Below are 15,574 nucleotides of genomic sequence, written 5' to 3' on the forward strand. Positions count from 1 at the left end.
TAAGACACTTCCAGAGCCTGCTTTATTATTATTTTTTTTGCACATTTGGATTGGTGGCCTTGTCATTTCCCTAACTACAAGGACCTGTTTTAATTCTGACAAAAGAACACTGAAATGAACATTCACCTTCTGTTATTACTGAGAACACACTCACAACCTCACCCCCCGACCCCATAATCCACCAGATTATAGAGCTGACACATGACTGAACTGCGTCAACCCCACAAGCTGAATTCAGGTGTTCTAAATGGTGTATGTAAGGTAAACGAGCTAGGAAGGGGAGCGGGGAGCACACGGGCGCTGCCCCATCCCATCACTGTTTTCATCACCCTCCATGTGTAGAGGGCGACTTTCTGCAGGGGAAATCCAGGTTCTAAATCATTGGGGGAGCCTCCAGAGGAAGCTCTGCCTTGCAGGATATCACCTTCTACATGCAGAGAGCAATGAAAAAAAGTGATGGGGTGGGATGAGTGCAAGCATCCCCGCTCCCCCTCCTCACAATTTTACCTTCCATGATTTAGAAAACCTGAATAGGTCTTCAAAGTCAAGCAGATCTTGAGACACAGAGCAAAGTTCCTATCATCTGTGTTCCTATCATCTACTAATAACAAGGACCAGGATCCAAAGAATTGTGCAAGTTCGTCCACCACTGGGATTCTTGAAATGGCACACCTCCTTCCAACTCCATCCCACCCCCTACAAGGCAAGCCACTTCTGAAACTGAGGGCCTTTTGGAGCAAAACTACACATCACAAAAAGTTACTTTTCTCCCCACATTTTCCATCTGTGTGAATGTGCCTCTACATAACAACGTAATTTGTAATATAGCAGTATGTAACAACATTGTGATAGGGATTTTTTGTGTTGCTTTAGTTCATTATAAATTCTAGCTTTGTTCCATTTAAGTTTATTATGTAGGCAACTTTGAAAGTTATAAGCAAAGACTTAAACACACACAGGTTGCTGACCAACCACCCTCTGTCCTGCAAAAGCAACCACATGTCACGTTTCCCGCTCCCCCTCGATAACATGTAGTTCCAACTACCTTGTGTCCTAGTGCTATTATGTTGAGCCTTTCTCCTTCCCCGCAAGCCACAGCCAGTGTGTTGTGGGGCAGGGGCAGAGAAAGAATGTAATGACGTCAAGACACAAGATAAAGTTGCACTACATGTTATGGAGGTGGAGAGGGGAGCTTGGAAGCAGGCTGCTTTCTTCCGCAGCAGTGTGCTATGTATGTACAGTTCCACCCGCAAAGGCAATTTGTAACATATAATGGGAGCCCTGCTGCCCCAAAGAAAAAGATAAACAAAAACTCCCAGACCAAAAGCTTTGGGCACATTTAAAGCAGTCCTTTGGAACTCTGCCATTACGCAGAATTGTGCCTCACTGTGAACTCAAACTAATCACTGGGGACAAACTGGCTTTTAGGTGGTGAGAGCTCTGAATGGCTTTCCTAAAGGCTGTGGGTGTGTGCCTCATTTTGGAGACACACCATTTCCAGGACACCCAGATAAAGCTGCACCTGATCCAGTGGAGAAGGGAAAGATATATTCAATCTGAGATGAACGGTACTTACCACTTCAGTACCTCAGATACACTAACTCGGAGGTAGGCAACTTGTGGCCTCCAGATGCTTTGGCCAACAACTCCCATCAACCCTAGCCAGCATAGCCAATGGTGAAGACTGATGGGAGTTGTAGGCCCAAACATCTGGAAATTGGATACCTTGAAGCAGACACGTTTTTTACAAGACAGAGAAAAAAAACTTTCACACTGAAAAACAAGTTCTTTCAGCCTTTGCCAGAGAGCTCAGCTATGACAGCCTTCTCCAGCCTGGTTCCCTTCTAGATGCTGGACCACACCTCCCATCATCCCCATTGGTGATGCTGGCTGGGGAAATGATGGGAGGTGTCATCCAGCACATTTAGAGGGAGCCAGATTGGGGAAAGTTTGGCTTTGAGATACAGCTGCGAACCCACATTTCAACCTCTTCCACGAACTCTCTTTCTTTCGTTTTCTTTCTTTACATCCCGCCTCTTTTCCTCTCGCAACGAACCCAAGGCAGCTTACATGATCCTCCTCTCCATTTCATCCTCACTACAACAACCCTGTGAGGAGGGTTGGGCTGAGAGTCTGTGACTGGCCCAAAGTCACCCAGTGAGCTTCCGTGGCCGAGTGGGGACTAGAGCCCGGATCTCCCGGCTCCTAGTCCCAACACTCGCCACTACACCACAAGTCACTCAGCCTCAGCCCACCTGCAATATTGGGGGTAAAAATACCAACCAGCCTTCCCGGGCTGTCGCAAGGATAATGAACGCTTAGAAGTGTTCCACAAACCCTGTTATGACTGCACCCATTGCATTTGATCAGGTTACCTAGTTCTGCTCTTAAATCATATTCAAGCTCTTCTTACCTCGGCTCCTTTTTCTAACAGCAACTCGATGCAATCGGCATCAGCCACCATGCAAGCGCAGTGCAGTGGCTTCAGGGTACCATGCATACAGTTGACATCTGCACCCTGGAAGAACATTGGGGGGGGAACGATGGAGGTTCAGGAAGTTCATCAATTTCTGACTATCACTAGAATAAAGCTATTGCAATGTACACTTGTCATTTTATATCAAGAGATGTCAGATCAGGATGCTTTTTATTTACGATAAGCTCGGGGACACATAACTGAAATCTAAAAACCTAGTTCCTCTCGGTCTTTTCAAGTTTATTGCTTTTCATTTATTTCCTTAACATTCCAGAAGCAGTTCAAAGAAAACAGTAGAGATAACTTGCACCCCATGAGGTCTGCCCAGTTTAAGAAAGCTGGGAAAGAAAAGAACGGCATCTTCTTTGCTCTTTAAACACCCCTGTCGAGCACCCAGGCAATAGACTTGGACAGAGGTCTACAAATTACGTCTGGGTTTTGTAGACAAAAAGTATTTCTACTAGCCAGCAGGAGCATACTAAAAGTGCCACTGAAATCCTTTCCACCAAGCAAGTGCAGCCTGCCCCTCCCACAGAATGAAAGAGAAGGGCTAACAGCACCTGCGGCATCATTCCCCGTTAACTTGGGTCCTTGCAGATCTCTTTCTGAAAAATACACATTGTTCCCAAATACTGGCAAATGTGTTACAACTAGAGAACACAGACTCCCTCCCCGCCGGCCCTGGCCCCCAAATCCAGGCCTGGTTTTACAAACTCCCATCCAGCAACTGTGCACAATTAAAAATACTTCCCTCCCCCAGCTCTCTAACTTCCTTGCTTTAAGCAGGCTCTCTCTTCTTTGCACCCACTAAGGGGCTCCTTTGTTCCCAGCAAGCATCTTCTGTTTCCAAAATCAGGACTAAAAAGGCTAGGAGACAGTGTCCTTCCATCTCCCTTGCCAAAGACATTTCCCTCCAGACTTTTCTTCCTTTCCTGTAGCAGTTTGGGCCTTCAGATTTTAAATCCTCCTCCAGAGGACAAGAAGGGAGTTGGTGCAAAATTTCGGGGGGGGGGGGTGTCTTTCTGACATGGAAAGTCACGGTGTGTGCATGTACAAGGGAGAAGCTAGTCTGCAAGTGGGGTTGGAATGGAGGAGGACACTGCAGAGGTGGAGATGCAGAAGGAAAGAAGTAGCCTGGCACTAATGGATGGAGGGAAGAAAGAAGGGAGGTTTGAAATTGTTGCTGATACTGCCAACTTCTGCTCAATCAGAGGACTGCGGTAGCGTTAAAGATAAGATGCAGCAGCCTGTTCTTGCAGGGAGCTTTAACTGCTCAATAGGGAAACTATTGGCAGTTAAAAAAAAGGTGCAAGACATGTAGCTTCTCCTGGCTCAGGCTGCTTGCTAATATTAAATTCTTGGTCATCACGGCAACCTTATTTGTTGACTGCTGGATGTGGAACCCACGTTTTTACTGTGGCCTGTTTCATACAGTGGGCATCTTAGACTCACTCACTTCAAAACCAAGATTGCTTCTTGCACTGGTCATATTTAATTGCACTGAATTTAATGCTCGCAAAACTCGTTTTAATGCTCATTTTATTCCACAAGAATAAAAGGAACCTGGTGGTCGGAGTCTACTACCAGCCACCCAATCAAGGAGAAGACGAGGATGAAACTTTTGAAAAGCAAACAGCCAATGTTTTAAAATGGGGGACTTCAATTTCTCCGATATTTGTTGGGAGATAAATTCTGCAAAACATGGCCCCTCCAGGAAATTTCTGACTTATGTGGTGGATAACTTCCTCCTACAGAAAGGAGAGGAAGGAACTAGAGGATCAGCTATCCTTGACTTGATCCTAACCAACAGAGATGACTTAGTGGATAAAGTAGCAGTTACAGGAACTCTGGGGGAAAGCAACCATGTTGTACTTCAGTTCTTGGTTCTAAGGCAAGCAAAAGCCGAGTGTAGTCAAACGTGTACCCTGGATTTTAGGAAAGCTGATTTTAATGAACTCAGAACAATGATAAGCAAGGTCCCAAGGCAAGCAACTCTAACAAGAAAAGGAGTCCAAGATGGGTGGGAGCTTTTAAAAAAGGAAATTCTCAAGGCACAATTACAAACAATTCCAACAAGAAGAAAAGGTGGAAGACAACAGAAGAAGCCAATGTGGCTTCACAAAAAGCTTAGAGATGACCTGAAAACAAAAAAGGACACATACAGGAAGTGGAAAGAAGGCCAAGTAACAAAGGAAGAGTACAGACAGGTAGCACAGAATTGCAGGGATGGCGTCAGGAAGGCTAAAGCTGAGAACGAGCTAAGGTTAGCGAGAGATGCTAAAAGCAACAAAAAGGCTTTCTTCAGCTACGTGCATAGTAAAAGGCAGAGGAAAGAAATGGTTGTTCAGCTATTAAATAAGGATGGCAAAATGATAACAGATGACAAAGAAAAGGCAGAGGTGCTCAATTCCTACTTTGGCTCAGTCTTCTCCCAAAAGAGGGTCAATGACCCCCCTGGCAAAGGCGAAGTACAGGCTGAAGGGGCAGGATTGCAGCTGGAGATCGATAGGCATATGGTCAAGGAACACCTAATTACTTTGAATGAGTTCAAATCTCCAGGGCCAGATGAACTGCATCCTAGAGTAATAAAGGAACTGGCAGAAGAACCCTCAGAACCGCTGTCTGTTCTCTTTGAGAAATCATGGAGGACAGGGGAAGTGCCAGATGACTGGAGGAGGGGTAATGTTGTCCCTATCTTCAAAAAGGGTAAAAAGGAGGAACCTGGGAACTACAGACCAGTCAGTCTGACATCAACCCCTGGGAAAATTCTGGAGCAGATGATAAAGCAATCCATCTGTAAGCACCTTGAAAGCAATGCAGTGATTACTCGAAGCCAACATGCATTTGTCAAGAACAAATCCTGTCAGACCAATCTGATCTCATTTTTTGATCAAGTAACCTCCCTTGTGGACTGTGGGAATGCTGTAGACATCATATACCTCGACTTCAGCAAAGCTTTCGACAAAGTACCCCATGATCTCCTGATGAACAAACTAGCTCAAAGTGGGCTAGATGAAACAACGATCCGGTGGATCCACAGTTGGCCACAGAATCGGACTCAAGGAGTGCTTATCAATGGGACCTTCTCAAACTGGGGAGAGGTAACGAGTGGGGTACCGCAGGGCTCAGTCCTGGGCCCAGTGCTCTTCAACATTTGTATTAATGACTTGGAGGAGGAAGTGCAGGGAACGCTGATCAAATTTGCAGATGACACAAAATTGGGCAGGATAGCTAATATTTTGGAAGACAAACAAAATTCAAAGTGATCTGGATAGACTGGAGCGCTGGGCAGAAAACAACAGAAAGACATTTAATAGGGATAAATGCCAAGTTCTGCACCTAGGAAAAAGAAACCAAATGCACTGTCACAAGATGGGGGATACGTGGCTCAACAACACTAAAAGCGAGAAGGATCTTGGAATTGTTGTCGATCACAAGCTGAATATGAGCCAACAATTTGATGTGACTGCAAAAAAGGCAAATACTATTTTGGGCTGCATTAATAGAAGCATAGCTTCCAAATCCCGGGAAGTACTAGTTCCCCTCTACTCAGCATTGGTTAGGCCTCATCTGGAGTACTGTGTCCAGTTCTGGGCACCACACTTTAAGAAGGATGCAGACAAACTGGAGAGGGTTCAGAGGAGGGCAACAAAGATGATCAGGGGACTGGAAACAAAGCCCTATGAAGAGAGACTGAAATAAATGGGCATGTTTAGCCTTGAGAAGAGAAGACTGAGGGGAGATATGATAACGCTCTTCAAGTACTTGAAAGGTTGTCACAGAGAGGAAGGCCAGGATCTCTTCTTGATCATCCCAGAGTGCAGAACACGGAATAATGGGCTCAAGTTACAGGAAGCCAGATTCCGGCTGAACATCAGGAAAAACCTCCTGACTGTTAGAGAAATACAACAATGGAGCCAATTCCCTAGGGAGGTGGTGGGCTCTCCCACACTGGAGGCGTTCAAGATGAGGCTGGACAGCCATCTGTCGGGGATGCTCTGACTTGGATTCCTGCATTGAGCAGGGGGTTGGACTCGATGGCCTTGTAGGCCCCTTCCAACCCTACTATTCTATGATTCTATGAAAACATGTCAGACAATATACTCATGAGATCAGGCGACAACGGCGAATGGAAAAGGTGACAGCTGGGGTTTTGCATATAGGTCCACGAAGTTGTATGCATAAAGCTGTTTAATGTTGTTTTTAATCTTATTAAAGCTGCCAGAAAGCAACAGAGATTGGCAGAGAAACACTGGCCATAGCAATGTGATAGGCTAAGCTCCCCATGCAGGGAACGTCCATAGTTCAGTGGGAGAGCACATGCTTTGCGTGCAGAAGGTCCCAGTTCAATCCTTGCCATCTCCACTTAAAAGGACCACATAGGAGATGATGGGACATACTCCTTTCTGCCTGAGACTTCAGTGCAGGGGCAGGCAACCTGGTGTCCTCCAGATGTTTTAGACTACAACTCCCATCAGCCCCAGCCAGCATGGCAACTGTCGGGGATTATGAGAGTTGTAGCCCACATCTTGGGAAGCCAGTCAACTGAGCTGCTGGCCCTAGCTTTAGTCAGAGCTTTCTCTTCCCTCCCAGAGAGAAGTCTGTTGTACATTGAAATGCCTATTTAAAAAAATAATTTTTAAAAGTCCTTCAGCTCTTCCCTCTGGAACGCTCAAGATGATCTCCTCCCTCTTTTGCCTCGTCTTCCCTTGTGTCTCTAGTTTATTACAGTGTAAGAGTCACAGGCCCTATCCTCAGACTATTCAGATGAATGCACAGCACTATGTCATTGTAAGAACGCCAGGAAGACTATTACCATCTTATATTATATGAGAGTAGGGACTAGCTGGAAGGTATAGTGGATAACAACAAAGACTGTATCAGCTGCTGTCAGCCTTTTGGTCACCAGAAGGATTTATCATATATTGAATGGGTTCTGGCAGACCAAATACCTGGCAATTAATATAGCAAAGCAGCTGGCAGAATCAATCAAGCCTAACATAGAACCCTATGTCTGTTAAGAGCTGAGTAATTGGAAACTGACACACCCATAGCTTTGCCCTTTGCAGCTCAAGAACAGCATTCAAGAAACCTTGGTCTGTCTGCTCTGTAATTGGACTAAACAAGGGGCAGGAAGATTTCAGGCTTGTGGGGTCTGCTTGGTTTGTTGTTAGAACCCAGAGTGCCACCGATCAGAGCCATGTGCAAAATAATGGTGCAGGCAGCCATATGCTAAAAATTAAGGAACAGGGTGCTTCTGAGTACGTGCTCAGCCCAAGATCAGTACCAGAACTGGACTGACAACAGCAGGAGATGACAATGTAGGGGGTGGAGGGGGGGAGTTAAGAAGAGGGAGCTTCTTCCGTACCAATTTTGCCTGCAGAAACTGCACTGTCTTCCAGTTCTTAGCCATTCTTCCCCAGGAAAGAAACTCCAGACCTCCCACATTCTACAGTATGCAGAACCGACAGTATCATTTAGATCGTTATCCCTCCATATCCTGAAGGCGCAGGCAAGACTGCAATATAAACAAAGCCACTCCTAAACTACCCAACATTTTTTTAAAAAAACAAGATAATATCAGGTAAAGCCTCCCACAGGTTTTAAAAACTACTATGGCAGGCTTTACCTGATGCTGTCTCTCTCATCCCGTTTGTTCACACTCCCTATATAATATCCAACTCCCCACAGCTTATGTTTGCATCTCATTCTCTCACAAGAGGATCATAACTACCATTCTCTTCCCCAGTCTCCCCTCACCATCTTGAGCTCAACTCAGCACAGGCCACATTAAATCACCCACCAACACACCCACTTTCAAAACCAAAGCTAACACAGGCAACTGTAGACTTTTAATAGTAATGGTGACAATCATACTGTGTCTGTCTGGTTTCTTATATTCTGAAAGATGCACATATTTAAAGGCTTCCCCTCATTACAATTAAGTTCATTTATTGGTAAAGGCAAAAAGTAGCCTCTGTATCAGGTATCCTGTGATAAAGAGTTGCCCTGTACCAAGTCAAACTGACAACAGGGTGTTAGGCAGAGGTCTTTTCCGGCTATCCGAGATCTTAACTGCAGATGCCCAGAAGCTTCACTACTGAGTGGTTGCCTCTTTGAGCGTCACCCTTAAGTTAAGCTGCGTTTGCTTTACAACAGCCATGAGGATCTAATAAGCTTGGTACAGATTAATGCTGGCAACATCAACATATACACAAATTAAGACTGGTTTCAGAGAGCTATAACTGCTCTTGCTCCCCACCACAACCACCACCACGTAAGTGTACCCATTTGTAAAGGTGCTCAAAATTGTGAATTAAAAATCCCTAGCTTCCTCAAAGATCCAGAATTCCTAGGATCCTGGGGGAGGAGAAGCAAGTCCACTCATATCACTGAAATTATAATATTAAAAATGTCATGTGAACATGTTCTCAGCCTCACTTACATGTATAAAAAGCCAATCCCCAAACATTCTGTCACACGCTAGCACGACTAAGAAACAGAACCCAGTTCTGAAACAGAACCCAGTGCTGCTTAGGGTTGCAGCAGAGGCACATCGTTAAATTCTAACACAGGTTCATGGAGCGCTACAAAAATTCCAGAAAACAAGCTTTCAGAGCAAAGCTAAGATTTCTCTATTGTCTTCTCACGTACCCTCCTGATAAGGTCTTCCACATTGTCATGTGGGAAGGATCGGATGGCTGCTATAGTCCGGATCAGACGCTCCGACAAAGAATATTTACTCTGAATGCTCTGCATGATGTACCACATACTGGAACTGGGTTTCCTTGGGTTACTTCACATGCTCCACGTTGCCTGGGAAAAACAGACACAAAAGGTTTATAGCTATTAAAATTACAGATTCTCTCCCACATAGTCCCAACAAGCTACACATAATAAGAATTGTGAATAAGAAGAGACTTGACAGCATGCTACGTTTCACCAACACCGAGAAAGAAACGTTGACCGGAAATAATTCAAAAAGACTAACCTGAAATTTAAGGGCTGCCTCAACCATCGCTTGAATACTGAAGCATTGAGTAGTGATTCAAGAGAGCCATCACAGACAGAACTTCCTTATCACCCCAAACACAATGTTTTTCAAGTAAGCCTGTTCACATATTCAGCTGGGAGCCATCAAGTGATGATAAACCTGCTCTAAGCCTGATATGGAATGGCATTAAAATCAACAAAAACAAAGAAGTGCTGTAAAATATTTATTCTGAGTATACGACCTTAAGCTGCCTTACATGTCTGCTCTGACTGGCAGCAGCTCTCAAAGAGAGGTTATTTCTCCAGGCCACTTACCCAAGATCCTTTACTTAGAAACGCTGGACACGGAACCTGGGATCTTCTGCATGCTACACATGCGTTCCAGCACTGTGCTGGAGCCCCTTCCCAATGAAATGCCCAATGCATTTCGAGCTATTGCTTTTCTTTAGGGGCAGTTTCTGGAAAACAGTTATGGTGCCTCAATGATCAATATGAATGTATCTTACACAGTTCATAAAAGGTCATTAAATCAACACATCAAGAACACCCAATGTCTTAGATGACTAAATTATCCAAAGAGGCATGTCTCTTGCTTTGGATGCAAGTAGCCCCAGGTTCAATTTTTAGATGAACCTATGCTCTAGGAGAAGAAGGGGGGCAGGACACACCATTAGGAATCTGCAGAAGAGCTATAGCTCACTGGTAAGAGCATATGCTTTTCATGTAGAAGGTGTACCTTCTTCAGCCTCTGGTATCAGTAGTTAAAAGGGCCTCAGGCCGCAAGGCCCCAAGGAAAAATTCTGCTTTCGGCTCAGAGGGGTGCTGCCAGTTCAAGTAAATAATGCGAGGCTAGATGGGCCAATGACTCGACTCAGTACTTAGCATAGTCATACAAAAGTATATTTCGCAATAATCAGCCAAATTGCATGTGGCACATATTACAGAATAGTAGGGTTGGAAGGGGCCTACAAGGCCATCGAGTCCAACCCCCACTTTATATTGGGGCATATATTGGGGCATATTTGCAGCATATGCTGCAAATTTATAGTGCAGCATATAAAGTGCAATACCTGTTAAGACTACCAGTCAGGTTCACTATTGCTTGATGGATGAGTATCAAGTCCCTGTGTCTAGCTAGCCAGCCCATGAAAGGAAGGTCAATACCAAGCTAAAATCAGGTATTCCATGAATGCAACATCTATACAACCCTGGGACCACACTGAAGACAAAATAATCCTGTCATAAGCTACTGTGACAATAGGAGTGGATGAACCGACTGTAAACCAAGATCATAGTGAGCCAGTGGGAGGGATAGAAAGAGATGTAGATGTCGAATACAAAACCATTGGATCAGAAATTTTTTAAAAGGCAGTTTTGTGAGCAGAAGTTCTGTACATTTAAGATATAGTGGGTTGGACAGAGACTAAGTTAGTTGCACTTAGTCCCTATTGAAATCAGTCATGACTAGCTTGTTCCATTGATTTTAATGGGACCTAAAAGCAACTAACTTAGTCTGGATCCAACCCAATACTGACCAACAATTGGGTCGATCCACACTGGCCATTCCATGAATGGAAGGGCTCCTTCTGTTCATGGAAGGCACCAGGATACAGCAGGAGCTCCCTGCTGGAGAAAGCGTACAGGGAGGCAATATTCACAGGTTCCCCCTTCATCTCCCTCTATTGCTTCTCATGTTGCTCCAGAGAGTCCCCCAGCCCTTCAGAGCACCTTTTCAGGAGGTCCAGGGGACAGCAGGCAAGAGGAATTATGAAATCGTCTCCCTGCCCCCTCCCTCCAGCATGAGTGGAATTCAACTAATCTGGATCCAACCCGGAATCATTAAGAAACTAAAAATAAATGTAGACACCATATAAAATATGTTAAAGCAAAGACCCTGACCACAGAAATAATCCAAAAGAACAGAACAAGAGGTAAAATTACCATTGGAGGTAAAAAAAAAAAAATGTATGAGATGATTTAGAACAGGCTACGACTCAGGACATCAGATGCTTTTAAAACAGAAACAGAATGACTAGGTTGACCAAATATCAGCTGGTAGCAAGCTCTTGTTTCAAGGAGCAACAAGACAAAGGGGGTAAAAGAAAGAGAAAAATAAATGTGGGGGTTAACAAGAGGAACAGAACTGGAAAAATACAAGGAAAGAAAAGGAAGATCCAGGTGCAAAGCCATCTATGATAACAGGGTCAGGAATGTACCTTAAAGAGTGCTGGCTAGAACCTAGGTAAGACTGATGAGAACTAGAACCTTCCCTAAAATATGCCAATGAAGCTATCTGACTTTCAGCCAATTTCCATAACTATTTTTCTGATGCAAGAAAACCTCTGGGCAGTCACTTCATAACAGAGATCTGTGTGGAACTCATTCTAAGCTATAGGTTTGCTGGGCACTAAATATCTTGTCAGTAAGGTTCAAATCCAATGCTTTTAAAAAATCAGACAAGCAAGGCACAAGGCAGCAGGGTATCTTTTGTATGGAGAAGCCAGTTGCATTATTTGGTCCTTCAGAATATTAAATGTTAGATCAAATTGCATGATGAATCTATTTGCCCAGAGTTAAAATCTATGACCACCACCTTTTTAAAAGATACTTTGCTTCTCCTTCCATACTCCTTATTTTAACTTCATTCTTATTTTTAAAATCTTCCAAATTCTAAAGTAAAACACCCACAATACCCTGCCAATTTTGATACCAGAATGAAGTTCACAATTATGCAATGTTATGTAAGTCAACTTGATTTCAGTAACCTGCTCCATTTGGTGGTGGTTGTTGGGGTTTTCTTTTGCTAAATTAGGGTTTGCAAGTTGCCAGTTTACAAACAGTCCTTAAGGCTACAAAGTTATAGTACCTGTGATGCAAGCATTATTTCACTCATTTGTCGCTGCAAGCAAGGTGAAAAGCTAGGTGGCAGAAAGCACACTTCAACTCAGGTAGACGCTGCAACCCAGTGACATATACAAAACTGTCAGAAGCATTTCTTCCTTTTTGCTCCAACAGGTCAAGTGCAGAATAGAACTACAATGGACCGTATACATAAGAAGGGGGAAACTCATACTGATTCCTGGGGAAAAAATGGGGGGGGGAAGTGAGTGCACAGCTATGATTGCCACTCCCTTCTAATTAGGAATGAGATGGAACAGATAGGTAACAGATTAGTAATTTCCAGATTGTATGCTGTAAGAATTGCGAATGAGCCATTAAAAAGTTATTTAACAATAAACAAGAAATAATTAGGAGCCTAGTTTTGCCATTTCCTAGAGAGCTGAATGTCCTACATCTATCTATCTATCTATCTATCTATCTATCTATCTATCTATCTATCTATGGGCTTCAGAACATATTCCAAGTGAAGGTTACTCTCCAGACACAATGCCTGATTGCTTCTGTTTTCTGTCACATATACAAGCACAACATGCCCATCACTGGTCATTTCATACTGAGAAAAAGAAGGAACAGGTGTACTTAGTTGATGACCTTTAGTGAAAATGCACTACAGGTCATCATTTTGAGTTTTGACTACACAAAACTTGTCTGAATAATCTTATCGTAAGCTGACAGGTAGGTCTGTTGATCCATTACAATGTTGTTGCTGTAAAAGAGGGAAATACTTTTTGTTAAGTCCAACTAGAATACCAAAGAATAATGAGCAAGCATTCAAGTTTCCCAGAAAGCTTATTCAGATTTAACATCCAGGCTACAGAAGAGTTCTGAGGAACCTGAAAGCACGTTCATGCTACTTTGCAATACTTTAGGTTCAAGTTTTTACTCCCACTACAGTTTGCCAATACAGGATGTCTGAGTTATCAACACTGCTTTGTGAATGGTCACTGTACTTACTTTACATACTTTTAAGCTCTGGTATTTAAGCACTGACCCAGTAGTCATAGGCAATAAGGAATTCCATGGAAGTGAGCAGACTGGTGGAGAAGGGATGGAACTCTCCATGAATCGCTTCCAGAAGGCTAATAACACTTTACATAGGAGTCACTTTTGTGGGCTTATTTGCAAGGCTGCATTTAAGTTTTAGCTTAACAATCAGAGTTTGTATTTTTTGCATTTTGTTTCCCTCTGACCTCATTGCTTACATTTTTTCTCTCCACAGTGTATAATATAGCTGCTCGTTGAGGCTTACACTTCAAGCATCTTTAGTCCACAAAAGCATATTTATGCCATAATAAATGTTAGTTTTAGGGTGCAGCAAGACTCTGTTGTTTTTAATAAGTATTACTCTACTATTATTTTTCGATTTTAACAGAAACTATAGATTTGCTGTACACATCCCCAAAGAAACAGATGTTCTATATAAGGGACATACCTCACCCTCTTTGTAAATAAAACAAAAAAGCACCTTAAAGACCACCCAATTCATTCTGGCAGAAGTGTCCATGGACAACTATCCACATCCTCGTTCCTTGTGATGCATCTGTTGAAGCAGACCGTGTCCGCAACAGCTTACGCCAGAATAAACTGGTTAGCGTTTAAAGTGCCACAAGTCTCCTTGTTGTTTTTGTTGCAACAGATTAACACAGTTACCCCTCTGGAAACCAATAAAACAAGAGTCTGGGCGGAACTTTTGCTGCAGAAAGAGCAAGCTTTGAGCATATGGAAAGGAACGTGTTGGGGAAGAGAATGTTAATCTAGAGCCTCTGCCAAGGGTGGCATCGCCAGCAGAGGTCATGAAGCGGAGCCTGACCCAAGCGGGCTATCAAGAACCAGGTGCCACCTTCGCCCCGTAACCTACCCACACACGCCCCCCGCCTCCCCTGCGGCGCTGCCGCCGCCCAGGTGACAGGCCGGAGCGACCCCGCACTGGCCGAGGCGACGGCCTGACTCCTTAGGTCACCCCTAGCCGCACTCACCGACCCACCACCTACGCGACCCGCGCACCCTCTACCACCAGCGTTACCCGGAAGCTCAGCCTCCGCCGACCGGAAGCGACTGTACCGTCGCGGAAGGCTGCTGATGCGCAAGAAGCAGACAGGCGTGCGAAGCTTCCGCCCGCCTCTCGCTAGGCCCTGCCCTTTTCACAAGACTCCTCCAACCATTTCAGACAACCACAGATAAAGCCCGCCCCTCGCCCCTCTGCCTTCCAATCCGCTCGCAGCTCTACAAATAAGGCCTCTTCTCCAAGCGCCTCCTTGGACCTCAGAGGGTGTCGTAGATGGGTCCTCCTCTACTGCTGTCAAAGACTGGAATCATAAACATCAGGGGGCTATGCAACTTGCGGCTGTCCAGATGGTTTGGCCTACAACTTCCATCAGCCCTAGAAAGCATAGCCAATGCTGAGGGATCATGGGAGTTGTAAGCCAAAAAATCTGGAGGGCCACAAGTTGCCCACCCCTGCTAAAAATATTCACCAGGAAGAAAACCCCACTGTATTCAGCGGGATTTACTTCCGAGTTAATATTTTTAGGACTACGCTGTCCGGCCAGGCGTAATCTCACTCCTTCTGGGGAGTTCGAGATTGTTGGGAAGTGTATCCAACTTCACATTAAATGTCATGTAGCTCCATAGAGATCTATTGAACAAACGCTTGTGTAGCACAATCTTGATGATGTTTACTTATAAGTCAGACCCAGTGAGTTCAGTGGGGCTTACTGTCTAATCAGGATCGCAGCCACACTGTAACAAATAGTGACAACAAATGCACTGGCCGCAACTTGTCATTTTCCTGGTTGTACACTGGATGGTGCCTTTGTGTCCACGCAGATGTCTTTACATGCACTACTGCCAAGATCCATCCACTCTTTACTCAGAAATTTAACTTGGACAGACTGGAGGGATGGCATATCTCACGCAAATCTGTACACTCTAACAATATTTTTAGAAGGCACACCCAAAAGGCAACATCTGGGTGGTGATAGACCAGGGACATCTAGCAGAAAATTGGGGTTGTCCTTACCTGGCCAAGAGAAATGAGACCTTTGGTTTAACTCAGCCCCTAGCAATCTGTGTTTGTAACATGTTTGATAATTCCCATGGAGATTGTGAGGAAAGGTGGTGCACATTCTGGACAAAATTCTACATGTTTCAGACCTGAACACCAAAGGGCTACTCGGATGTTACTTTGAATACACATAGAGTGGC

At 44.3% G+C, this 15,574-nt stretch overlaps 1 protein-coding gene across 11 annotated transcripts in view; it reads right to left on the reverse strand.

Annotated features, from left to right (window-relative positions):
- ASB8 (ankyrin repeat and SOCS box containing 8) overlaps positions 1-15,574 on the reverse strand; it is a 30,302-nt gene that overhangs the window by 3,701 nt on the left and 11,027 nt on the right. For 3 of the 11 annotated variants that reach the window (XR_014788090.1, XR_014788089.1, XM_084836655.1), the window contains exons 1-3: positions 14,347-14,379; positions 9,131-9,292; positions 2,414-2,518 (exon numbers count right to left, since the gene is read on the reverse strand). Coding sequence is in view for 9 of the 11 variants with exons in the window: in XM_084836655.1 (XP_084692781.1) it covers positions 2,414-2,518; positions 9,131-9,247 (222 nt within the window). In the remaining 2 variants the exon portion in view is untranslated. The other 8 variants (XM_084836662.1, XM_084836661.1, XM_084836659.1 and 5 more) reach the window with 6 other exon arrangements.

Source organism: Heloderma suspectum, chromosome 2, assembly GCF_057233095.1.
Source record: "Heloderma suspectum isolate Gila_16-S chromosome 2, 16-S_ref, whole genome shotgun sequence".
NCBI lineage: Eukaryota > Metazoa > Chordata > Lepidosauria > Squamata > Helodermatidae > Heloderma > Heloderma suspectum.